The following is a 27,776-nucleotide window of genomic DNA, read 5'->3' on the forward strand; positions in this document are numbered from 1 at the left end:
CCCACAGCCACCACCAATGAGATTCTGCAGAATGGGAGGAAAGCCCTTTACACACACACTCACACACACTTAAGATGAACACAAACATAACTAGAAGACTGATCAGCCCAGGCTGCTATGGAGAATCTGATCCCTTAGCATTAACAGATGTGAGAGCCAGCTGTGCACACGGAGCTAACTCCAGTTGAGCAGAGCTGAGATCCCAGTAGGTAATGAGCTATACCACCAGCTGTAATGGTTTCTTTTCATTGACATGAAGTGTGGGCAGAGAGCACGTCATTCTGTTTGATCTACTAATCAGCACTGATTCATGTTTACACTGCAGATAACATTTAATCTGCTTTTAGAAGGTCATTTTCAAGTGATGCTGTATGGTTTCAGTATTGCCCGATGCCTGCAATTTGAATATCCTTTGAAGGAAGCCAGACCTTAATTTTCCCTGTGAGCTAGAATTCATTCAGCTGTTAGCATCAGCACAATTTTTCATGCTGTAATATCAGATACTATACATTATAAATTATCTGCCACCCATAAAGCTAAAATATAAAGGGCAAATAGACATTGTGAGCTTCATTTTTAGATATACTAAGGCAATGAATAATTATTTTTGTAGAGCCCCAAGTGATGCTTGCCTCAGAATGCCTGAATGCCTCAGATTCTGGTACCAAAACTTTAGTTCCCACTGACCTTAGACACTATTTCAGAGAAGCCCATGCTAAGCGATGCCTACAGAAAAAACTGGAAAGGTATGAAATACTAAATTTCAAAACAGTTTTAGGGTGAGTTTCCTGTCTATGTTGAAAGAATGGTTTGGTTTGGCCAATACTATTAAATGTGTGCGGCATCAGTAGGAAGGGAGAAGATACACGATGCCTACTGCGTAAGGTTTGAGATGACACAAAGTCTGGGAAAGTGGTAAGTAATTAAGAGTCCAAGCCACTGATACAGAGACCTCTGGATCACATGGCCATCTGTAGAAAAGAAGTCAATGTGTGTCTGTCATGGTTTGGTCACACAGTATTACCTCCGGGCACAAAGAGTGTGCGTACCGATGGCATGGGGCACCATTTTGGGGGAACAATGGCAAGGTCACCTTTGGGGTGAATGAGGTTGGTGGTACCTCCTGTGGTCTTGCTTCCCTGATTATCTAGAGAGAAGACCTCCCAGGAAAGGCCATGGCTACCTTCTGGTGGGTGAAGCTCCTTTCCCTGGAAATCAGAGCAGAAGGAATGCTCCATGACCAAGTCTCCTACCAACAGGAACTTTGGATATACTCCGGGCATCTACCTTGAACAGATGTGAGACCTGGAAATGCTCCTCAGCCTTTCATAACCAAAACCTCTGAGCAGAACTTGGGATCACAGCAAAAAACTGATGGACAGGGAGCGAAGGTTGAGCTCATGCCAAAATGACTAACATGCTCTGTGGATGTATGAATTCAAGTAGAAGCAGGCAAATCACACTGCTCCTGCAACTTGTACTTGTGCAACTTCTTACTGGAATACTGTGTCTGGTTCTTATGGAAGTGCTCCAAAAAGGATGTTGACTAATTAGAAAAAGTTTAAGGAAGAGCCATATGAATCATTAAAGCTTCACAAAACACGTCTTTTAGCAAAAGACTCCAAGATTGAGATATATTCCGTTTCTTAAAAAGAAGATTAAGGGGACAGTTTTGTCTCAGCCTGTAAACAGATAGAAGGACAACAGGAAATTTGTAACATGTTTTTCAGTCTAGCAGACAAGTGTACAGCAAGATTCCCTGGCTAGAAGTTGTGGATAAACCCATCCAGACCGAAAAAAATTAACTAACCAGTAGAGACCATGATACCAATTTCTGATTGACTGTTCCAGTTGACACAAAAAGAACTCCAGCAAAGTCCTTTGATCTGTTTAATAGAGGTTTTATCACTTCATAATAGCAAACCTCCCTGAAAATGTACAAATTTACAATCTGCAAATCTATAAGCTCCAAACACCGAATGGTCCAAATTAATGACTTACAAATAAATACACCTTAGCTATTTGTTCAACTAACATAGGTGCGAGTGATTTCATTAGTCATTCTGCCTGTTTCCTTGGCTAGTTTTCCTCCGTTCATCCCCAGGCTGTGTCTGCCCAGAGCCAGGCTAGAAGATGAAAAGGCAGAACTTCTTCAAAGAAGCTCTTGGGAAGTATATCCACATCAAACATATATCCCAGGCCCTTTTTTTAATGGACAAAGACTTGTTTTTGCTATGTTAAGACGAAGGAAACACCACTGTCATGGGAGAGGGTGACCTGAACCATGCTCTCCCTGGCGCAGCTCAGCTGTCACTAAGCTCATGTCCCCGGACAAGAAAGGATGAACCCAGCCGGAGTCTCAGAGCAGAAGTCATCAGTCAGAAACACCAACATCTCTTGACTTGTGATCTGACCAGACCTGACCTGGGTATCACTGAAGAGGGACAGGATACCCCCCTGTGCTAGCTGAGATGCTCCTCTGACTGGCGATGAAGGAGGCAGAACATTATCCTCATACTTTTTTTTTAAAAAAAAGCCTTATTCCAACCTAGTTGTCCACCTGATTCCTGGTGTTTTGATTGCTGAACATCCTCCACATGGGAGAGGCCTGGAGCACGCCACTGCTACAGGAGAACAATGGAGTGATGGAAGGGAGGAGGATGACATGTGACCATCCCTTGCCTGTAAAAGGTGCATTTGCTGGGGGGAACAAACGTTCCTCTGTTCAGTTCTTCCTCTGTTTGCTTGGAAGGTAAATGTCACCAAATGACCCACACACTGGTTAAAAGCCCAGCAAAGCTGTGTGATACTAAGCTGCGCTAGCATGTGCCAACAGGAGGGACTAACATGACCATCACCTGCCCAGTCAATCTGCCCTTGTTCAAGGCAGCAAACAACTTCATCCAAAAATGGAAGGGGCTCCATAGGAATGAGACAATCATCCAGGAACGCAAAACAAGCAGTGGCATTGGTACGCCCCTCTGAGATATGCCAGTGCAGTGAAAAGACGTGTACTGACCTCGGACATCTGCGGGAAGAGACTGATGGCCAAGGGGAGGGCCAGGCCAAAGGCAGCGAGGCACACAAGGCTTTGGACTGGGAGAATCATCCGGGGCCGGGACCTCAGGAGCGATGTTCTGGAAAGAAAAGGTTTTGTTAGAGCATTTCATAGACAGGCATGCCATCATCAGAATGGACACCGGTGTTCACCCAGACCCACTGGTCTCCCTCTCCCTAACTGGACTAGGTTCCTTCTTAGCAGATCATCAACAAGTTCACCCACAAAAGATCCCGAGTCCTGCACACTGTGCTTTTGCATCTGATGGGATTACACAGCCCATGCCAACCTAAGTGCTTGCTTCTAATTTAAAACGGGATCACTTCACACGCTTCCCCCATTTCAAACCATCTTACAGCAGAGTAAACAGTGCATGAGGTGATCTGGCCGCACGCATGTGTCACCTGCATAAAGGCTTTGGAGATGACATGGAGTGAGTAGAAGGAAATTAGGTTCTTGAGAGAGACTGTGAACTTTATCAGCCTCAGCAGCAGCGATAATGGGGTAATAAAGGGGTAATAAAGTAGTAAACTTGACGATACCTTAATTTGTTAAAAATCAAACATCTACAGGTGGGTGATACGGATGTTTTAACACTTGCTGTCCCCAGGGGATATTTATGAGTTTCAGACTTGTTAACAGCAAACACTTTAAGATACCTGCAAGGTCAGGTTCCGAGACTGACCGGTTACGTGACCCTTCTGATACAATTAACATCGACTGACAGGGACAATATTTAGTCAGTAGAAGGTTTTGTTAAATATATTCCAGGATACAGGACCTCAGACATTTTACAAATGGTAAGGGGAAAAATGTAAATCTCAAGGGGTTTGTTCTGGAGCTATTTACACCAAAATGGCACCTGTCATTCAACTCTTTTCTACCAATCTGAAACAATGGGGAATATAAACCAGCAACTTGCTAGTGAGCTTTTTTGAATATTCAGTGTATATTAGCAATGTAGAGAGCAGATTTGCTGCTGGGTCATCAGCTATTGGCCTTAGTCCCAACACACATCTCTTCTCTGTCCATCCCAATCTTAACAACGCTGATGCCTCACAGTCTCTGGCCATCAAATGCTGGCAAAGATCTGCTAGTTAATGCCTTTCCACTGCGGTGATAACATGGGAGCTTTCTTTGGGTCTAGGAAGGTACAATCAGATTACACTAACTGCTAAACATCACTGGGGTTTAAAAAAGCATTCCTAATTCAGTGCGCATCGTTCACAAGGTGCCCACCAAAACCAAGCCAAGCACCCTTCCCACACCAGGGCATGCTGCTAGCCTGCTTTGGCACAGGCACATGTGATTTTGCAGGCATGTCTCCCAGTGCGGCCCGTGCCTGCAGCCAATGAAAGATAACAGATTACCTCAACCCCCATCGGCTCCATGTTTGCTGCAGGCTACAAACACGCACCTGATGAATTATAACGGAGCAGCTGATGTGTGGGAACTTGTTACCCTGCTGTACGCTGTCTGTGTGTCTGAACATTCAGACTCTTCACCCTTTGCTAGCAATGCTTGCTGAAAGCTGTCTTCATCTTGAGAAGGTTTGGGTGAAGTGGGGAAGGAAAACAAGATTCAGAGACTTAACTCCTCCAGTACCTCAGCTCCTCACGAATAAGCTATTGAGATGGAGCTGATCCTATCAATTTGTGCTGTGAAATCCAAGCTTCTGTTCTCCAATATTTAGCTACTTTGTTTTGCATAGAGCACGATCTAACCTAAAAGACTCCTGCAGCAATCCACAAGGATTTTGTCTGAGTCAAGAAAGCAGGTCACCTTGCTCCACGCTCTTTAACAAACGCAATGTTCAAGAATTGCCATCAATAAGCTGTGATAACTAGTCCCTGGGATGCAGAAGGGCAACTCCTGGAGCGGATTTGTTCTCCTGCTTAAGCTGGCATGACCCACGAGAACCCTTGCTGAGCAAACCATATGACCAGCATCCTTCAAGACTCCTGGAGTACAGTTTAGAATCAAGACATCACTGCTTACACCACCCCTGATATCTTAATTTGGAAGCTGCACCCTCTTTAATTACTGCCCTGTTGGGGACCTTATAATCACCCAAGTAAAAACTCAACCAATTTAAAATGATCCCCAGTACAGCCCCCAGGTGTGATTTCCAGGAGTGCTTCAGACTCAGGCCAGTTCAAATTACAATGGCTAACCTCCTAATTAAGAAGAGTTATGGCTTGATTTAAAAAGTAGAGTGGATTAATTAACACATGTAGTGTAATGTCTTAATTGGGATTCAGATTCTAAAATTTGTGTGGTTCAGAATAAATGACTCATAATTAGTCAAGTGGTCCACTTTTCTTCTATCCCTAGGATCTTTGCTCTCGACACAGATCACAGAAGAATATTAAGTTAAATATTGCATGCTGCATTTTGTTAGCTGTCAACTGCAATCAAAACCCTTCTTTTCACCCATTAGCCCCCCATCGGAAGTGAATGATTAGATGTTTCCAAAGGGTTTAACTGCAGAGTATTATAGCAGATTATAAATAAATAATATTAATAACCATTTGTTGAAGAGTGAATTAGTTTACAACACTGTCCTGTGTGCTCTGCCAAAGGGGTTTGATCAGGGATGCCTGAATATTTAGATCCCCCTGACAGCCCAACTTTGTCATTGGCATCTTCTGAAGCAGACTGCTACATTCACAAGAGCAAATATTATCTTGCCCTACCAGTAATTCTGCAGAAGTCTATGGTCATATGAGAACAGTAGTTTTACAGACTGTCACCATGTACTGGCCAGGCTCTGGTGAACTACACCTTGGTGCTCAGATTAGACAACACAGGATTGAAAAGTTTGAGCCAAGAGAAGTTCTCATTGGAAATCCGCTTTTTTATATAAATTTTTTTAGAAATAGGAAGACAATAATATGTATATTTTATTGTTCCCAGTTTTAGAAGCCCAAGTTTTGGCACCAATGGTCTGCCTCACTAATATAAGTAAGTGATCCATGTTTAATACATCAACCTTTGGATGCCAAAGAACGTGCATTTTTTCAGTACTTCCCTCCTCCTCTCTCTTTTTCCTTTTTTTTTTTTCCCAAAGATTTTTCTCTTTACCTCCTTTCAAAAACCCCTAATGCCTACTCTTGCTGCAATTTGCCTTCATGAAATTTGCCTACCAGGTATTAAAAAGGCAGCAACACACTGGGGAGCTTCTGGCTTCCTGATCCTAGGTAGCGGTTACTGTTAACGGATATACCGAAAACAGCTAGACCTTAGGATAACATTTCAATATGCATGAGCGTGCACGTACGTAGGTATATACACACACGCATACTTGTACAGACAGTACATCTGCTCCACAGAGACAGTGTGTTGTAGATCTTGTAAATACACCTTCATTCAACTTTCATCACATTGTTCATTAGTGGTTTAAATTTTGCATAATTTGGCAGCTGCCGCTGGCGTTTTTCAAGAGGTACTGTAATTTATTCCATATGGAAGTCAGTTGCTGTACTAAAAAGGAGTTATCAGGTTCAGTGAACCAGAGCTGTATTTGTCTAGAAGGAGGTGTCAGATGCTAAACTAAATATGACAGGAGTTAACCAAAGTCTCCCAGCTGACAGATTCTGTGGGGTTTCTGTAGTGTTTGGTATAAACAGGTTCAAAGCTAATATATACATCGCAAGACGCCGAGGATGACGGCAGGGTAAGAAAAGCGCTGGAGGCTGAAGCTGGGGGTATCCCGAGGCCTCCCAGGCTCCACAGAGCACCCCCCGATGTGCAAACAAACTTTGAGGTGGTTGTCCTACTCCAGATCCCAGTTCTGCTGAGAACCTCCCACAGCCGGCACCATACCAAGTCTCTGCTTCAGAGAACCCGTCAGGTCTCTCTGCTGTTCTGCAGAGGGTGTTTCTCACTCCTTCGGGGTCATTTGGGGAATTCTGAGCTCTTCTAGTGACCAGTAACTCTGTCTGCTGTCCTCTCCAGCCAGGCCACCGCTGTCCTCACCAAGGAGCATCTCCTCCTCTTGGCTGTAGCCCCAGTGCCCCCTTCAGAGGACACACCAGATGCAAAGCAAATGAGGCTGGGGGATTTTTTGTGCTTGATTGACATAATTAAAGGAGCAGTTTCAATGTTTACTCTGGAAACAGCCACAGCAGTTTAAGGTGTCACTGCTGGCAGCTGTTTAGTTTAAACAAACTTCAGCAAGGGTTTAGCTGGACGGAGAGACTTTGCACTTCAGAGGAGGAAGAGTTCCTGTAGGAAACATTCTGCACACACTGTCAGAAGGCAATTATCTCCAGCAAAAGGCCCTGAGCATGAGGTCCAAGAGGGCCTCCTACCTCACACGCATTTCTACAGTGAAAAACATGGTTTAAGCTGATGAAAATGTCCATCCAGCACCACAAAACCATGGGCTGAGCACTGGCTATCCGTCAAAAGAATGCATTTTTCACTGTTAGACTGACTTAGCTAAGCCAGAGCAGCTCTGTAATGTTGATCCAGCCTGGGAGTATCCTAATTGTATGAGCCTTACAGAAAAACAGCGCTGACAACTGCTATGCAAGGTTGCCGACATGCTGTGGCAGCTCTGCCATAAGATGAGGATGATGTGGAGATGAAGAAAGAGTAGAAACGCTCCTCTTACAGCCACAACTATTCGGCTGCCCACTCCTCCCTCTCTCAGCTCTTGCCTATTGCTGACAGTTCCAGCTTTCTCCTCCACAAACACTGCATGGTCAGCTCTAGGGCTTCCTCTTGTCTAGCCTGACGTACATGAGCTCTTGAAGCCCAACCTCAGACTTCTGCTGCACTTCAGCCCTCTGAGGTTCCTTTGCACTGCGAGGCAGAGAAGTGGGAGGATAAGGAGATAAGAAGAGCTTACGTTCTTTAATCTCCACCGCCAGCTGTTAGTTCAAAGCATCCACAGCAGACACTGCTGGTGGACTGACCTTGTCCACCACTTCTCCAGACCACATGAACCAAGTACGACTGGATTTGGGCTCTCCTACTACAGGGCTCAGCCTACAGGGGAACCTGAGTTTGCACTTACACACAGACCTGGACAGTTACACATAGACCAGCTGCATGATGGGCTTCATCTCTGCAAGGAGTCAGAAGCTGGACAAAGACTACTGGAGAAGTCTTGGATGATGGTTGGGAGTAACCTGCACCGTTTCCCAAATTTCATCATAACTACTAGACAAAAGGATTCACAGAAGCATCTGAATAAAAGGAAATGCCTGGGGGAGGAGAAGTCCAGCTTCATGCAGTGGTTGCAGTTGTCCCCACATCTCTGTGACATGGAGGTACTAATGGAGTTTCCATTGCCTGCTCCACAGTCAGCTACATCCCAAAGATGAATCTTCATCTCATAGACAATGCAAAACCAATATTTTTCCATATTAAAGTTGCCAATACAGATATTATTTATAAAACTTAAATGAGAATACATCTGCACAAAATAACTAACACCGTGTTCCCCGCATGGCATATGTAGTCTCAAAATAAACATTGATTCTATATGTTAGCTGCTTAAACAGAGCGTCCAAGCAGCAGGAAATGCATGAAACATGGGGAAAGAATGGCGCGCTGCGGAGCTCAGCAGTGGGAGGTAACATTGAATTACTTGGAGAGCAGAGAAGGCGGCCCTGGGAGTTAAAATACACAGCAGGCAAAGAGATGAGAGAAGCCAAGAGAGCTGAAAAAAATGGCACAAGAGACGAGAGAGGCAGCTGGGGGAGTTAAAACATGCAGATGGAGAGATGGCTGAGAGAGAGGAAAGACCTGGATCCAAGTGGAAAGACGACGACCAGGAACTGGCCACTTAAAATAAACTTTTTGAATACAGAGACAAAAAAGAGGGGGAGACTTTTCCATGAATCTGAAAACCGCTGTTGCGAGCACATAGCTTGCTCCTGGGTGGTACAGCTCCCACCCAACTGCAGCACTGTCACCTGTTTCCACCCGGACTTAAACACAAGGCAGGAGAATCGCTCTCCTCCCTCGCCACAACCCCAAATGCAAATGACTTAGTAGAGGATCCAGATTGTGACTTTTGATTCCAGATCTCCAGCCTCCAAATAATAAGCCGTCACTCTCGTCTTTCTCATTTATAGACACTGTAAGGATTTCCATAAATAAATTGATAATGCACGCCTTGATATGACTCCCATTAAAAACACCCTAGTCTAATTAAAATTCTACTAAATTTAAAAAGTTAAACTCTTTACCAAATGCTCCAAGTTTTTTTCCAAAATGAGGTTTCACCTCTGACTGTGTCCTGTGAGTCAACACATGGACTGCAAATCCCTTGGCTATGGAAAGGAATGCTCACCATGTCAGGTGGACGCTTCCATGTCCTACAGCGACACCACCACCTCTAGCTGCGTGGCCAAACCTGCACCCCACTCCCTATCCCTGCTGTTTCTCACTCACAGGCTTCCAGGAATCCAAAGATATTTGATGGAAAATTAAACAGTAGGCACAAAGCTCTAAGGAGAATTTAGGCAGGCAAAAGCAGTGCCCACATATTTTTATATCTACAGAGTTTCATTTGGGGGTGGTAGGAAGAAAGTATTATCTCACAACCCCAAATTAAGCCCTCCTGTTAGTTAAAATGATGACTTTTACAAGACAATCTCCTGTATGTCCACATTTGTTTGACAGATAGAATTAGTTTCAGTAAGTCTTGCAGAGAGCACAGATGCATTCAGTAAAACTCATATCAATACAAGAAATTATGGTATCTCCAAGTACAAAGCAAATTTTACTGTTCATTTTGCTTAAGCTAGTGGATGTTTAGCAAGACCCATGATGGTCCTCAGCATTTGCTGTTGCAGACAATAATTTAGAGGTCAGTTTTTAGAAAACTTTGAATTTTTCATAGAATCACAGCACAGTTTGGGTTGGAAGGGACCTTAAAGCCCATCCAGTCCCACCCCCCTGCCACAGGCAGGGACACCTGCCACCAGACCAGGTTGCCCCCAGCCCCGTCCAGCCTGGCCTGGGACACTGCCAGGGATGAGGCATCCACAGCTGCTCTGGGCAGCCTGGGCCAGCGCCTCGCCACCCTCACAGGGAAGAACTTCTTCTTAATATCTAACCTAAATCTACCCTCTTTCAGTTTAAAACTGTTACCCCTCATCCTATCACTACAGACCCCATTAAAAAGCCCCTCTCCATCTTTCTTATCAACCCACATATAGTGCAATACAAGTATTTTTGCACATAAAGATTTTTGTCTTTTAATGTTAATAACCAGAATAGCAAAGATCCTCTGAATTACAGCAATAAAATAGTTTGTCCTCTGGGGTGATCCTTCTTGCATGAGCTAATCACTAATGTATGGCTAGACTGGAACCAGGGCCTGTGTGAAGCCAGCAGTAACACACGCAGCCACTTCGGTGCAAAGCCTCAGCGCAGCAAAAAGGCAAAAAGAAAGAGCTCTGTAGTAAGAACATCACAAATCGGTGGCATTTCTGAAGTGTCTGGCATGTGGACAGATGAAAACAGAAGTCCTTTAGACTGACAACAGCAAAGCAGCTTTGATGGGATTATAAAGGCTAGAATCACGCGTCTGAATTTGAAGCAGGGAAGCTGCCAAGATGCTGGGGTACAAAGATAAGTGACACTCCCTGTTCTTACACATGACTTTGAGCAAGCCAAAGTAAGGTACTCCAGAGTAAGGTACTCAAGAGTAAGGCATGGTCACTCCTGAGCACCTCCCCATGCAGATCCTGCAGGGAGATCATGGGCTGGGGGACTGTGCAGGTGACACTGGGTCTTAGAGCAGGAAAGAGGCTGGAGAGCTTTTGTCAGGGAGGAGCATGAAGTGAAAATCAAATACTCTGCACAAAATTAGGGGGACTGGAATCTACCCCTTGTCCTTGTGTGTCTCCAGCAGCCATCTCCAAAGAGTAGCTTTGCAGAAAATACTACTAAGACTGTGACCTGCCACAGGGAACCACCATAGTGCCTTTGAAAAAGACAGGAAAACAGTCTATTTTGGCCAAAAAGGGCTGACAGACCTTATTTTATAGTTCCCAAAACAGAATCTGTTGCCCTGTTTCTTCCCACACTCAGCCTGTGGGAAGAAACGATCTTGGTGATAGCCTCTAGGTGCTGCAGGGGTACCAGACTGTATCTACATTTTTAAATTTAGATCTTAAAAACCAGTCTCCAAATTTACAGAAACAGCCCTGACCCTTCCCTTAAGGAAAGAAAATTGCCCAGAGGTGTTTCTAAAAGGTAAACAAGCCAACCAAAGTTATGGGTCAATCCCTAATCGTACTAATTGCTATTTACTTTGTCAATTGAGTGCTTTAGAGCAGCCATTATCAACAGATTTGTTTAAAGAGTGCTTCCAGCCTGGCTGTCCGGACAAAGGTAGCAAGCCCTTTAGCATCCCCATCTTTCAATGCACTAATCAGTCTCCAGAGGTTGGCAAGGTTGATCCCCACCCCGCGGATCATTCACACCGAATGAGCTGCTGATGGGAGCCCTAAGGAGCCATTGACACCCAACAGGTCCAAACTAGCTCACAGCATCTCTGGGCAGAAAAAGCAGAGGTGTTGGAAAGGGAGGTGGGAGAACGGCCAAGGGACAGGGCATTTGGGGTTTTTTTTTGCTATTAAGATCTCTGATAGGAGGTAAGTGGACATGAAATAACCCTGCCTTTTCCCTCCCACTCTCCTAGCACTGAAGCTCTGGAGACCTGTGCCAGGAGAGATTCTGACTTAAACAGTGATGGAAAGCAAATTTCTGCAGAACGTGTGAAGCATATATTCTTCTGGGGAAGTCCAAGCCACAGGATGTTATTGAAAGAGAGTACAAGTGAGTTCAAACAGGGCATAAGCAAATCCAACAGTGGCCGAGGTGCATGATCAGCAAGTCCCTACCCTCCCTGTCGCTGGCTGAGCATGAGCCAAGACCTTTAGTCTGACCCCACGTGGCAGCTTGAGTATTTGCTAAGTGGAGGACTGAAAACTTATGGACACTTTTCCACTGAATTCAGAGTTTTGGCTCACAGTGACCCTACAGAATAGGGTTCTTTAAGCTGCTGGCGTCTCAGAAAAATGACTTAAAATAACCACATCAATATAACACTTCAACAGGCTACAACAATGGTCAAAAATGATGGAACACAAAAATTTTAATAAGCAACAAAAGTCTTTGATGGACCAATGCTAAGAAATATCAATGAATAACACCTACTGAGGATCTTTTCTCCCTTTCTCTTGAAAAGCCCTCCCTTCATATTACCCAATACTTACTTTTCCAGTATGGACATAATAATTGGAGGTAGAACCAGTATAGGCATTGGCAGGACGACTCTAGTCAGGGCTGTTTCTAGCAGTGCCTGAAAAAGAAAAACAAACAAACCCAAGACATTTAAAAAAAATCTGAGGAGGTACCTGCACTGAGCAATCAATGCGTGGGCTTAGGAATGGCTTGGCTGGCCTTCCTTGTGTTGCATATGTGAATGAATGTATCAACACACACTTTCAACTTTGCTATCAGCTATTCATATACGCTCTATTTTCACTCTTTTGCTACAAACCATGGGCTGCAGCCCATGCTTGGCCACAAATCCAGCGGAATAAACAGAGACACCTAATAGCTTCCCTGATTTCACTTTATTTGACCACAAGTACTCGAACATCTCTGCACACTCCTATGCAATCATGTTAGTGCTGCCTGGAGGAAGGGAGGCAAAACAGCTGCCTGAAAGATGTAAGGTGAAATGGGCTGTGCAGGAGCTCCAACCCTTCCTCCATGAGTTTCAGTTTCAATTACATGCTGGGGGAATGCAGCACCTTATTTGCCTGCTCCAAGACTTGTTTCTGGGTTTTAATCACTGGTGGTTTATTGCAAAATGTTGTAACACACAGGTCTCTCCTCTCTCAGAAAAACGCCTGACTGGAACTACGGTTGTCTTTCCACTGGCGCTTTCTCCCTGGCAAGATTCACCAGGAAGCATCAAACAAAGTAGCACGATACATATACATATGAATTACCCTGAGATGAGACCTAGAGAAGATCATGGGCACACTAGCAAGGTGTAGAACCACTACTGTCTTTGAACACTTTTACCTCTTTGAACCACCTTTGTCAGCACCCACCTGGGATGCCCCAAGCGCTGCGATCACACACGGGGCTTTGGCAGATGTAGGCAGAGGGTAACTGTGGATTTTGGAAGGAAATGCTGAAACTTGTCAGGCTTGAGAGCACTAGATCCTTCCAAACTGGGAGAAGGTCTCAGAGAGGCACAGAGTGTTACACTACAGATCTGCCAAAATTTACATGACAAAACCCAGTCCTAAACTATTCAGGAATAAGAATTGGGATTAGATGGCAGCTGAGCAGAAGTTCTCGGAAGTCCTGAATATATGTTTAAACTCCACCCAAATCACACTTACAGTACCTTCCCTTTTAATATTTATTTTCTATGTTGTCTGTCTTCCCCTGGACCATTAGGATGGAGAGGGGAAGCTGGGTCCTGAAGCCAGTTAATGTAAGTGAGAAAAACTGGCTCAAATAAGTATCTCCGAGCCCTTCAACAGATTGTTTTAATCTCCTTGTTAAACAACAATATGGAAAGATATTAGAGATCTCCCATTTCTTGCCGAGGACTGTAAATCTGTACATTAATTGCTGTCTATGAAGTGCCTTAAGAGCCTTGGACAGAAGGAGCGAGAGAAATGCCAAGCATTATATTATTAACTCCTCTGCCTGGGCGTGTGCTTTGGTACATGCTTTACATTTCAGATTAAAACCCACTTGGAAACAACATGCCTCAGACAATCAGATGATGCTCAGAAGACAAAACTGTGTAAGAAGGGAAGAAAAGGGAATAATTGCAGGCAGATGGGAGAGAGTATAAAGTTACGGGGGGAAAACAAGCCAGGTGTTAGGACACAGATAAAAACATCTGGTTACTCTCACAAAGCTTTGGTTGGTAATTGTTAATGCAGTTTTGACATGGCAAGGGTTAAAAAGCTATTCAGCTTGAAAATGAAGTCTTCCTCATTTAGAAAAAGGTGTAAGTTATCTTTGCTTCGTATTCAACATGAACTGCTTACAAGTTTCCACAAAGAAATCCTATGGCTGTGAAAGCATCAGGGTAGTACAGGATCTTCCTGATGTCAATCTGTACCCTTCCAGTCCATCAAGGTCAGTCACTGAACGTGCCTGCATGACACGAGCCTGTGTCCACCAGCAAGCTCAGTTTTGTGACTACATAACTGCACATGTGGGCACAATGCAGGCATTAAGTTTTGCCACTTCATTCTTCCTGCATGATAGGTAAAGCTCATCTATTCCTAGCTCCTTCAAGTCATTGATTCTTACATCTGTGGTGTATTGAAGCTAAAAGCCAGTTGTGTACAAGCTCACCCAAGTGCTCGCCAGGGACATCGCAGGTACATACATGTTTTGCAGCAATTCTAGAAGACCCGACAATGTTTCCGTTATTGTCCAAAACGTCAATTCCTTCTTCCAGCTCTGTGTGCCTCATCAGGACAACATTGCAGATATTGGCACTAGCTGAGGATGAGAAAAGCATGATGATTAGCAATGCAGCCCTGGTCAATACCAAATGGCAGGCTTCTGTTCGCCGTGACAACCATTCAGCTTTGCTTGCATCAATCTGCCAAGAAGTTTCTGCAAGTCAAGGAGCCACTCTTACACCAAGACAAAGATGTGACTCTTAAGAGGAGAATAATAACCAAGAACATTTTCTTTTACTTGCAAAGGGATCTGCTGCCACAATCAGAAACATACTGATGCAAACAAATACCAGTGTTTCCAGATGCTGGTGTTTGCACATGCTCCCACCTTCCATACTGATCCCTCACCCAACATTCTGATCTACTGAGTCAAAACAGGTTCTTGCACAGGGCTGCCACTTGGTCTTGGCCAACCAGGCACTGCTGATTGACAGCTGCCTCTTCTGATGGTACATCCCAGAGCTGGTCTTAACTCACTAAGACAGCAGATGAATTCTTCTTAGATAACAGATTTTAGCAGGTATGATGGAAATACACTCCAGGGGATTTCACTGAGCTATGAAGGACTGCTTAGATCTGAGCTCTTAAGAGGATAGAATTATTATATTTTTTTAATCAAATAAGACAAGGTTGGGTTGCTTCCATAGACACATATCCCATTAGTGAGGGTCCTACTGACAATTTGCCTCTATTTCATATGTTTCAGGGGCAAATGACTCTATGGGCCTATTTTCTAGACTTAGAAACCCATTTCTTTGCTTTAATGATATTTTTCTGGACTATGACACAAACCAGCAATGCTTTGGACATCTCTGGCTTCCAACAGACATTTCTGAGATCTCAGCTCTGCATTCATGGCAAGGGTGGAAGCAGGTCTGGAACCTTTTCTGACAATTCCCCCCTTGCCCAGCCTGTGGCTTTTGTAGTCTTCTCAAGATCACAAAATCACAGCATAGTTTGGGTTGGAAGGGACCTTAAAGCCCACCCAGTCCTAACCCCTGCCATGGGCAAGGACACCTCCCACCAGCCCAGGTTGCTCCAAGCCCCGTCCAGCCTGGCCTGGGACACTGCCAGGGATGGGGCATCCACAGCTGCTCTGGGCAGCCTGTGCCAGCGCCTCGCCACCCTCACAGGGAAGAATTTCACCCTTATATCTAAACTAAATCCTCCCCTCTTTCAGCATAAGGCCATTCCCCCTTGTCCTACCACTACATGCCCTTGTGAAAAGCCCCTCTCCAGCTTTTCTGGAGGCACCTTTAGGTACTGGGAGATGCTCTAAGGTCTCCCCGCAGCCTTTCCTTCTCCAGGATGAACCCCCCCAACTCTCCCAGCCTGTCCCCACAGCAGAGCTGCTCCAGCCTCTGACCATCCCCGTGGTCCCCTCTGGACTCGCTCCAATAGGTGCGAGACCAGATAGAGACAACCCCAAATTCTGCTCCTCAAGTAACATGTTAAGAGTTGGGGTTGAGAAACACTCTTCCCAGGTGCAGCTCCTCTCCTGGGCCCAGGCACTTCTTAAGTTCTTCCAAGGAAAAGCTGTTACTCCCTGCAAAAGTTTTGGTTTTGATAAACTGCCACTTTCCAGCAAACTCCCCCCCTACATTTTGTTGCAAACTTTCCAGCCAGAACTAATACAAACCCACTGCAAGTACCACTGCTTCCAAAAATGTGTTTCTGTACTTCTTGATGGGTTAATATTCACTAATTAATCTCAATTCATGTCATATAACAAATGTCTAATTTTTTGAGGGTGGTGGGTGGGTGAGCCCTATACAAATGCAGCTCTCTGCAATCAAGGATGATTTGTGGTGACAAATGCTCCTTACACTTGAGAATAAGAGGAACATACACACACGCACACTCTGTCTCTCTCTTTAATATTCAAACTACCGGACCACTCTTTCCATCTATCAAAATATCTGTGTTACCAACCCTTCAGCTCCTTAATCCAAGATAAAAAAGAAAAGAAGCATTTCATTTAAAGCAAGTTTAGCCCCCCCCCCCCTTTTTTTTTTAACACATGCCCCATCCTTCTAGCTATCAGTCAAGACTGAAAATATAAAAACACGCCAGAAGAGATGCTCTGGCCAAATCGGGATGCACCGGCACAAGGCTCTTGAAAGACTCATGATGGGGTGTCCAAACCTGAAGCTCCCGCCACAGTTAGATGCTTCTCCAAGTCTCTGGATCCTATTAGGATTTCACTGACCACGTCCCAAATTCAAAACCTGATTCCAGCCCATTTGTCTGAGACAATCAACTGTCTTAGCTGCTCCTATTCTGCTTTCTGAGAAAACAGAAAATGCTGTTAATTATGGGTAAACTTGGATTTTATGGACAACTCAAATAGAGAGGGGAATGAAAATGAATAAATATACGTGTGGACAATTTGATTTTCAGAATTTGGAAAGAAATTGTGATAATATAGCCTGGAAACTACTCCTGTGAAAACACTTAGTGACATATTGGAAACTGGTTCAGACACAAAAGCAACCCACTACCCTACTTCTACATGTGCATATATATTCTTTCTAAACAAAGGTGTCCTCTACACACTATATACATCCTTGTGCACCGCCTAATCACATTTAACGATTTTAACCCCACCTAAAAAAACAACATCCAAGGCGAAGAAATCCTTCATCCTCCTCACCTCCCTTCCCTCCAACAAATATCTTTCTACCAGCTTTAACTTCCTTAGGATCAAGTTTGAGATATACCTTTGGGGTTTTCTGTGGGTTTTTTAGCCACGTACATCTCCAGTATAAAGCACATCACCACCAGCGACACCTCTTACCTTCATGACAGCTATTCACACCCAGTGCTTGGGAAGGAGAGAGTAAATTTGATTTCCTGCAGTAACCCATGGCATTGATATCCTTCACCACCTACACTCTGAGAGAGGGTCAAGCTCTTTCTTGCTCAAATTCAGGGATCATGGCTCTCCAGAACACAGTGCTGATGCACTCCTTCCCCAGTCCTGTTCTCTTCATGAAGAACAACTTCACCACTCCAGGGTGGCCAACACCAAGCACAAGTCCCTTGTACATCAAGCCTGCCACTGGCTATGCAGAGCCTTGGCCATTTCCATGAGGTGTTCCACCTGGCTTGGTTTCCTGGATCCATCCCCCGGGGCTGGGGAGTATTTTTTAGGACAACTTGTGATTTTCAGCTACTACAAACTACCTTTGGGGGAGAGCAAGGGGACAGCCCAACCTCCTAGCACCCTGCTCCAGTCCCACCAACCACAACATGGGGATCAGAGCCTGGGACAGCTACCTACTGTCCACAGTTTGTTATGACAAGTGAGGTCTGGAAGCCCCTGCAGATACACCCCCATGCCCTGTACTCATCTCAGGGTCCCATAGTGAAAGTGGGATTTCAAGGAGGAATCACCTTTTGTTAAATATGCCCTACAGGCAGCATTTCTACAGATATGGTTTAGTTTATCAAGCAAACCCAACAGTTACATGACCCACAGAAGACAGACAGAACATGCAGAGCACCTCTGAGGGCAGCAAGACCCACAGACCAGCTTTCCCAGCCTACCCCAGCTTCCCAAATCTTTACAAAAGGCTTTATGAACATCTCTCCTAGGAGTCTGGTTGCCTTCTACCCAAGCAGCAGCTGCACTTCCCCAAGTCTCCATCTCTCATGACCCCTTAGGATGAGAGACCATAAAGCTTTGATGCATATCTCTAGTTTTCCAGCTGCTATCAACAAGCATAGCTCAGCCAAGGTCAGTGTGAGAGGGAGGCAAGGGTGGGCCAGGGGAAAGCTGCTTAATGGTAGCGGAGCAAGAGCTTTACACTAGCTTACATCTGGCTTTTCATGTAGAAAATGCAAAATTCTGCCCTTTTCCTGGGGGCTGTGGTTCACAAGCAATGGGAAGATGCATCTTAATTAAACAGTTTGTCCAGGTCTGAAAACCAGTAACTCGCAGCTTTCAAAACCACAAAACAGCAATTAGTGGGAGGATTCCTGATGTCCTGGCACATAATGAAGCACGACAGTACACCAATAAAATAAGAACTAGAGAATTAATTGCAAGCTAAACAAATTAATTACGGCTCCTCAATCAATGCCAACACAAGTGCAACCTCTTTCTCCTTACACCTTGGTATGAAAAGAGATCAACCCGGCAGCAAAGACTTCCTGTGTGCATCTCTGACAAACCCAGCCACAGAGCTGCCTCACAGGTCTTGTGCTCACCTCTAGTACCCTCTTGGTTATAAAAATCAAAAGAAAGCTGAAAGCCTCTAAAATTATATTCCAGGGAAGTTCCAGAAAAAAAATAACAACATCCACAGATCCCCTATGTACAAGCAAAGTGCTCAGAAACAAGACTGAGTGCAACCTACAGACCACAGTCCCCAGCACCCCCTGCTCCACACACAGGGCAAGCAGCTGTTTTTCTGGCAGAAAAGGGAAATAAAACACAGCAACTTGGGAACTGAAGGCTGAAGTGTCAGAGCAACCAGTCTCTGTGAAAAAAGGAGCAGAAAGGCTGGAGAAACTGAGAGAATAGCTAGGTAAAAAGGCTCAGCATCCTCAAGTGAAGCTCTGAGGACATGGCCCTTGCACAGCAAAATAAAAAGCATAAAGGACAGTTTTGCATTAACAGAGTTGAAAAGGGACTTGCAACAGCGAGCAAACCCACTTTTTTTTACTCATTTCCTCCATGCTTGGACAATTTCTGCACCATCTTTATAAACAGCCAAACTTATATAAAAAATTACACTAATGTCACTGGTGATTTCTTCACAGCTAAAATAACTCATCATTCGCTGAACATTGTAACCACAGGCTTCAGCAAAGGCTGAGTCCAGTGTGTCCCTCACCTCAGACACTGAGCAGTTAACTGATAAAATGCAGAAGGGTTTATTTTGTGCTCCAACAAGCCAGCAGCAGTCTTAATTGTTCACACACTTTGGTCTTCTTTTAATCATTGGCTCTTAAAAATCTGTATATACGGAATAGAAGCATTTAATTGCATTTTTATTGTAAAAACCCCCTAATGCTACCGCTTATTTGAACATTTGGCTTGATTCAAACCAGATCTTGCAAATTAAACGCTCTCAGATTTGGGCAGATGAGGACCAGTCAATGCTAATCACTTCTTAAACTGCTTGAAAGTGGAAAGTGCAACTTGATAAAGCCTCGTGAGCTGTCTCTGCCAGCAGCTTTGCATCGTTTTCCTACCGAAATGCTGCTTTGCACCACCCCATCGCTGTCTACACTGACTCAGGGACCCACCACAGAGGGTGGCAGCGATGGTGTAAAGCAGATAGGCAGGAGTTAGTTGTCCATCCCAGTGGCTTTTAACCACCCATAGGTTTACACCCAGCGCTTTGAATATAGAGAAAAGGCATTCTTTCTTACCGACAGCAGGGAATGGCACAAACCTCTGGATCAAGAGACGAGTGGCAGGGGTAAACTTGTTTGCTCTCTGAACCAGAACATTAAGGCCCACCTTCGAATAGAAAAAAAACAAAAACAAAACAGAGAAGCATTAACATTTAGCTACAAGGAACAGAGCAGATGCCACAGCTTGCAGACAGCAGCAGAGCTCTTCAGGGGGACAGATTAGGGTCTCTCCCCATGCAGAAGCATTTGAGAACCAACACCCCCCACACACATACTGCAGGGTTTAGCTGTGCTGCGTTCAACCCTTTATTCAATTGAAGGGTTGAACCCAACTGTTGGGCTTAAATGAAGGGTTGAACCCAACTGTTGAGTTGAACCCTGCTGTTGAGTTGAACCCAACCACTGGGTTTAAATGAAGGGTTGAACCCAACCGTTGGTTGGTAGAACACAAGCTAGAAACCACAGCAATGCTGTTCAGTCCTTCTGGAAATGTCCCTAGTTTCATTTTTACCCAGTTTACTAGCATTTTCCCCATCCAGTACAAAATCATTGGGGCTGGGAGTCCTCTCCAGTTTTTTCCTAGTTCTCTCCTTTCCTAGTTCCAGCTAGGAAAAAAAAAAATACCAGTGGCGATGGTTGGCCCAATACAATTCATTCCTCCTCCCAGGGTCTGTGCAAACTACACCACCCCACTCTAATGCAAACATTTGGGCTACAAAGGAGCTATTAATGGAAACAACAGATAGCAGGCAGTTTATTATAACCATGGATGATTTTTTTGTTGACTCCTCCAACACTTGAATAATGCAGAGCTCTCCACAGTTTTTCAAGGATCTAAATCATTGCGTATGTTAATATAAACAGCACGGAGGAGAGTTGCTGCCTCGTAAGTCTCAGCGTGGTTGGATAGTAGTGATAGTCAGAGAATTTCCATCAAATTTTGTTTCAAGCAGAACTGGGGTTATTAAACAAACCTATTCACAGGGAATGACTTTTGTCTTCAAATTACTTTCCCTCACAATATTTTCTCTTCTTCATCCAAAAAATCCCAAACACACAAACAAAACCCAACAGCCCCAAACCGGGAATTTTAGGCTGAAAAGGGAAGTCTTTAGCAATGCCTGGCCAAAAAGTTTTCAGCCAAATGTGCAGCAAAATTTTAAAAAAATCAGCCAAAGCCAAAAAGCTGCCAGCAAATAGTGATTTGGGGGCTTTTTTTTTAAAAAAAAATAAATAAATAAAAGGAAAGAAAAGAAAAGAAAAGCATAGGAGAACATATTTTACAAGCTGCTACATTATACATGCATCCGCAGTGCATCTCGTCTTTTTGGATGCTGAGGGGAAGATGTTGAGAAGCACAACTGCTGGGTAAGACCTGCATATGTAGAGTGCTGGTTTTCAAAACCCATGGAGTGTTTCCAGAGCCCCACAAGGCTTTCACCAAGACCCCCAGGCACAAACCTTTCCTGCTCTTCTTCGTCACCGTGACTCTAGCGCTGAGCCCAAGAGAACCACGGTGGTTCTTCTTAGTCTGGTAAAAATGAGGGTTTTGTCTTAATCTTTTTCCCCCTCAAAAATGACTGGGGTTTTTTTTTGGTTTGGGGTTTGGTTTTGTTTTTTTTTTTTTTTGCATTTCCCAAGAGCTGGGATGCATATTTGCAAAATCTGAATGCTTCCAGAAACTGTAAAGCGATCTAAAATGTGTGGCTTCAAGAGTAAAGGTAAGACACCTCCTAAGCCTGGCTTTGCTGGTACTGCCCCATGGATTCAGGTATTTATAGCCTGGATGCAGTTCATCTGTGTGGATGACAAATTCTGTAGGGTTTGCGGCCTCTGCTTGTATGTAGGTTTGATGGAAAGATTTGACCGTGAAGTGGAAGAGCAGCAGCTTTTGAAACAAAAAAGATGAGTCTGGGAGAGACACCGCTGTGAGGCTAGTGGTAATAAAAGCATTTTACTTTCAGATTCAATTTTGTGCTGCAGATGAACTCGCTCCTCCACTTAGAGCGACCACCCTGCTGTGAATATGAAATTAAATGTTGCTACAGATTTAAATCAAATATCCCAAATTCCCAACACAAGGACTAGATTTAGGGAACTAATGAGGGTTTATTTTTTACAGTTTTGAAATTGCTTTAGCCAATCTGTGAACTCTTTCCTGCAGGTCCATGAAACAGGATGAGGCAAAACTGGTCAAGGAGAGCATCCAACAATGAGCAGGTACTCCTCAGCATCAGACCACTGTAAGCAAAAGGGCCATCAACAAGGACAGCTCAGTAAGTTTAATTCCGAGAGGATGGCCAAAGAACATTGACTGTCAAGGCAAATTCATCACTAAGAAAACAACCGCAGGAGTATTATTATCATCACCCTGCCTACAGCCTGAGTCACAGATCTGGGATCTACAACACTGGCGCTGTACAAACACGTAACAGAGAGTCAGGTGGGATTCATCACACCAAACATGGTGGAATCATAGAATCACAGAATTATTTAGGTTGGAAAAGACCTTTAAGATCATTGAGTCCAACCGTTAACCCAGCACTGCCAAGGCCACCACTGAACCATGTCCCCAGGCACCACAGCTACGTGTTTTTTGAACACCCTCAGGGACAGAGACTCCCACCCATCCCCAGGCAGCCTGTTCCAGTGCTTGACAACCCTTTCAATGAAGACATTTTCCTAATATCCAATCTAAACCTCCCCTGCCACAACTTGAAGCTGCTTCTTCTCATCCTACAGGCTCCTTTTGCAGCCCAGCACAGAGAAATGAGCCTTTTTAAGGGTTTTCACTTTCCTCCCAAGACAGACATTTACGGGTGCTCACATGAAATGCCTCCAACAATTCCCATTCATCCCAGCTGACTATCAAAGGAGTCCAGGCACGCAGCTCAGATGAAGATATCTACACTGGTGACGTCTCAACTCAGGCAAGACAAGTGCAGTGGGAGCCCTGGGCACTGATTTGCAGTACTGGTTTCAGTGCAGTACTGGTTTGGGATATTCCTGCACTGTGACTCAGACTAGGGGTTAAATCCAGCTTTTTACAAATTGCCTGTTTTTCTGAGGTTTCTTTTTCCAGAGCACTTCTTCAACCTGGCTGGCAAAGCATCCCAACAAGCTAGGGGAAACTGGGCATGGAGGACACATTACACCACAACGGGTGCTACCCTCCTGCAACACAAAAGCAGGGCCGAATGCTATCAACGGGAGATCAACCTTACTCAGGGCTCTACTATGCCTCCGGCAGCACTCTGCCCTTCCTCACTCACTCCCTTTTCTTCAAGTGCTGAGAATTCCTCCTATTTATTTTGCTTTCAGCATCAACATTATTTTAGAAGGACAGAGGTATGATGCTGCTGTACTTGAAGCCATACCATCAGACACTGTCACAGTGACTGCGTAACAATAAACCAAGATTTCCGTTTCCTTTTCTCTTCCTTATTGATTTGTAAGTTCTGACCTCATGTCCACCAAGACATGAATTTTAAAACCACAGGAATTTTTGAAAAAATCCTTTTTATTTTTCTTTTATGACTACTAAGATTTTTGAAACCTGAGAGACGGCTTTTGAATGCCTGAAGTTGGCAACAACTGAGCCTTTTGGTGAAAGTCTAACCCTACACCTATTAAACCAGTTATAGAGCAGTAAATACATCACCAGTTATTTCACTGAAATTTGAGAGGAATTTTTTTTTTAAATAAAGGAATATTAGGAGTCCAGCAAGCCAGGTGGACATCAGCTGGTAGACAACACCTGCTGAGCGGCTCTCTAGACTTCATTAACAGCGTTGGTGAGATCTCCAGTGATTTACGGGATTGTACTTTCCCAGGTTCTAGTAGCATTGGGGCAATCCTGACTATTGCAGTTGGAGCTGGATGCTCCAAGTGACCTAGAAAGTCAACATCAAAGGAAGGAATGGCTCCAAAGCAGCTCATCCTTCAGCCCTCATATCACCAGATTGCTGAATTAGAACACTAATTGGATCTGATGAGTTCCATACAGCCGAACTGAAGAAAAGAGCATTAGGAGATGGAAGGAAAAAAAATCATTCATTAGGGCTGAGAGGTGAAGATGGAGGCAGAGAGATGGAAAACTGGGCTATTTACCAACTGGAGCTTTACCAAGTCAAGGAGAACAGAATGGATAAGTGTAAGGGAAGGGGAAGCAATAACAATCTGAGTGGAGAAGGATGTTAGAGAGAAGAAAGAGTAAGGAAAGGAGGGAACTTGAGTGATGCCCAAGATGACTGCAGAAGGGATGACTGCAATAGCCCCATGGTTGGATGCTTCAGTGGAAGAAAATGGTGTAATCTCGTGAAAGCAGCGAGATCGCAGGAGAGAGACGAGTAGGACAAGAGAGGATTAATGCTGATGAGACAAACTTGATTTGGCAGATGATGGAGAAAGGAGGACAGCAGGGGCCCCATATCCAAGACAAGAGGTGGATTGTTTTATGATCAAGTTTTCTTTGCATCTGGATCCTGCCCAGAGGCAACACCACACCTAGGTGCTTGGGACTGGGCTGGGGCATAAAGAAAAGGCACAGATCAGAACAAATTTGCTGGAAATGAAGACATACCAGTGAAATGAGAGAAAATGCTGCAGAGTTTGGAAGGTGGCAGTCAGCGATGCTGCCACGCACTCAGGAGCCCAGAGGCAGGGTGATGGGCACTGGGTACCTCCTCAGTGCATACCACATCTTTGCCTCCGCTACACCAAAGGCTTGGGGCTGTGCCTTTGGAAAACGGCTGCTACAGCTCCAGTGAGTTATGTGCTTAATGGAGGAATCACCGGGCTGGATTTCCAGTCTGAGTGATCACACCACTCCCTTCTGCTGTCTTCTGGTATCTGGACTTGGTATCTGTGAATCATTAGAGCACAGGCAGCTTTTCAGCACAGGTATCCAGAGTTTAGAGCTGGGCACCGCTCCATTTAAAAACTTCAACCAGCAAACAAAAGTTTATCACCAGCTCCTCCAATCTACTGTGACTTTCCTCCTGCTCCTGGCTCCCCACAACAGTTCACCTCTGAGAAGGTGCCCGGCCATGCTCCATCCCCTCCCATCCCTCATCCTACTTTGCACCGACTTCCTTCAGCTTCTAAGTGTTTCTTGACCGCCCTAAGTGGCAGGTAGTCCTGAGGGCAGTGGGTGGCCTCCTGCACTGTCTCACAAGCTGATTACGGGCATCACACCAAATTCACAGGCTGTCAATGCTGCCGCTCCACACGGCTCACAAACAATTATCAGGAAGAACGAGCTGGGATTAGAAAAAACCACAGGGGCACCTCCACCTAGAGAAGAGAGTGAAAAATTGCATATATGTGTGTGTGTGTGTGTGTGTGAGTTGTGTGCAATGGGAGCGGGAAAGGAGGAACAACACGTGGCTAGTGGCACAGATGGTACGGGAAGGAGCAGGGTTGCTGCCCCGGAGCACTGTGTGCAAGGATTCTCTCCCTGTCCCAAGTCACACGCAGTGGAGAATGCAGTGGAGACTGAACACTTGGTCCAACAAGCTCCTGTCCTTCCTGAACAGGGTGTGGGTGTGTGTGTGTAAATCAAGATCCTGGTTTGGTTTTTTATTACTCATGAATTTTATAAGATAAATCAGAGTTGTCATTAAACTAATTAAATTTTCAGATTCTCTTTCTAGCTTTGGTTAGACACTCTCATGCATCACCTGGCTTTCTTTTAAAGGACAGAGCTGTAAAAGTAACTTTTTATTATTCTCACTCCCCAGAGTCAGAAGATTTTTAAATCTGCGTATTGGAGCAAACATATGCCTTGTAAATGGTATCAGCGATACAGTTCGCTGAGCTGCAGGAGCCAGGGCTGAAGGGCAGGTATTGCCAAAGCCGGCTGTGACACAACCATTACAACGCTAATATTATTTTACAGCGATAATGGACTTGAACAGTTTTCATGTCTCAGCTTCCTTAGGAGAAGAAAAATAAGATCTTTCTGCCAGTCTTTCTGTGATTGTGAGAATGTCTTGGGTTGTAAGGGATGTTTTCAAGACAAAGCACATTTTGATTTTGCAAAATGTTAACTTTTTTTGGGGGGGAATTCCAGTTTGTTTAAAAATACCATTTTTGCTATGCCTATTTGCCCAGAAATAGCCTCTGCTTTACTCTGATCTCTCAGACCCACACTGAGCTTTGCTGATTAGACTCCTACACAACTTTTTTTTACTGAACCAGCTAAATATAAAAATTAGCTGTTATAGGTTTTTTTGTAACCTCTGTGCTTGACCAGTTCCAACTGTGGCTGAGATTCCTGAGTGAATTATAATCTACAAACCCTGTGGGAATATAACCCAAAATCTCAAAGACAAATTATGGTCTATTCAGAAGCTCTGCAGAAACCTGCAGTAACTACAGGAGTCTCCCAAAAGCTGCATTTTCTTGGAAATGACATCACCAAGGTTTCTGTGCAGAAGAAAGTTGCCCCAGGATAACTTATCAAGACACCTGCATCAGAGAGAAGTGATTTCTCACTGCAAGAGCAGGAATTGGAATCCTGGAGCAGCTAGGTTTTAGTTTCTGCCCTGAAGAGCTTCCTACATCAGTCCTGACACCAAGTCATGTAGCTCCTGTCTCCATTTCCCAACTGTGCAACAGAGCTGAGAACTAAGCCCAGCCTCCCCAAAGACTTGCAGGGGCTCTCATACAGCGTGCTGAAGGTTACTGCAGCACATGCATTACTCCAGAGCGAGAGCTCTGCCCTTTGCTCCTGTCCAAGGGATTTAGTTGCATTTAACTTTAGCAGATTGTTGCTGGTTTCTCCTTTGAACTCCTGTTGTGGGCTTGTGCAGGCACTAGCCTTCAACACAGGCTGGAGCAGCTGGAAGGACTAACCTCTACCTTGGCAATGCTGGTTGCAACCACAGACTCACCTCAGCCACCTTTTTCTTTGCCCAAGGCCAAGGAGCACTCGCACACTCCATTTCTGCACAGCCACAGTAGGGTCAAGAAGGGTGACAAACCGCTGAAAGGGAGGCAATATATCCAACTGCTGCAGCAGCTCGCTGGATGAAAACATATCCAAACCCACAAACCAAGATCAAGAGTATCAGGGGTACTAAAACTGCTCTGTACAAAGCTCCAGATTAGCAGGAATGTTTGTTTCCCTTGTAGTTTTCCAAGGAAATAAAGTATCATGGGATACCTCAGCAAACCAGATTAGGTCATTAAAACTCTCTTGCTTCTCTCCAGTTTTAACCTAGTTTGGTTTTATACATATTCACATCTAACTCCATATGCTTTCACAGTTCATGAAAGCACCAGGTGCAAGACCATACAGTAAGCCAGAGCACCAGTAAGCCATACTGGCACCAGTTCCCTACCTCCACTGGCTTGTCCAGGGTCAGGATTTAGGGTCAGGAAGCAAGAAGGCACTTTTAAAATGAAAAGACCTGGGTCTGTCTGTACAGAGATGCTTTAAACACCCTCCTGTAGCCGCGACCGGCAGTGACTCCAAGATGACTCATTAGTAGCTGATCAACACTAAAGTTATTAATGGCATTAATCACCTGATTTTTTTAACCCAAGGTTACCCAGTAAGGTAAGCCAAAAGGAAACGTTTAAGTTCTGAGCAGGTACATTTTAAGTGCATAGATCAATACATAATATACAGCCTGGCTGGCAGTCATGGTTACAGGACATGGCATCTCTCTCTTATACAAAAGACGACAAAACACCTACTTTTGTCAGAATTTAGCTCAGGTTGCTAAGTGAGAACAACGTACTTATTTGCCTCTGTGCTGACAAGAGCATAAATCCCAAACTTGCACTTAATAAAAACCCTGTTAGAAGTTACAAACCTTGGTATATTTGAAAGGCAAAGGAGGGAGCCTGGCTATTTTTTAACT

At 44.5% G+C, this 27,776-nt stretch overlaps 1 protein-coding gene across 2 annotated transcripts in view; it reads right to left on the bottom strand.

Annotated features, from left to right (window-relative positions):
* Positions 1 to 27,776, bottom strand: part of SFXN5 (sideroflexin 5) — a 104,329-nt gene that overhangs the window by 19,802 nt on the left and 56,751 nt on the right. The window contains exons 9-12 of one of the 2 annotated variants that reach the window (XM_040590632.1): positions 19,921 to 20,011; positions 14,460 to 14,575; positions 12,304 to 12,389; positions 3,020 to 3,137 (exon numbers count right to left, since the gene is read on the bottom strand). In XM_040590632.1, coding sequence (XP_040446566.1) covers positions 3,020 to 3,137; positions 12,304 to 12,389; positions 14,460 to 14,575; positions 19,921 to 20,011 — 411 coding nt within the window. Of the gene's footprint in view, positions 1 to 3,019; positions 3,138 to 12,299; positions 12,390 to 14,459; positions 14,576 to 19,920; positions 20,012 to 27,776 lie in introns of those variants that run through there. The other variant, XM_040590643.1, reaches the window with a different exon arrangement.

This window comes from Falco naumanni, chromosome 1, assembly GCF_017639655.2.
Source record: "Falco naumanni isolate bFalNau1 chromosome 1, bFalNau1.pat, whole genome shotgun sequence".
In the NCBI taxonomy this organism is placed as follows: Eukaryota; Metazoa; Chordata; class Aves; order Falconiformes; family Falconidae; genus Falco; species Falco naumanni.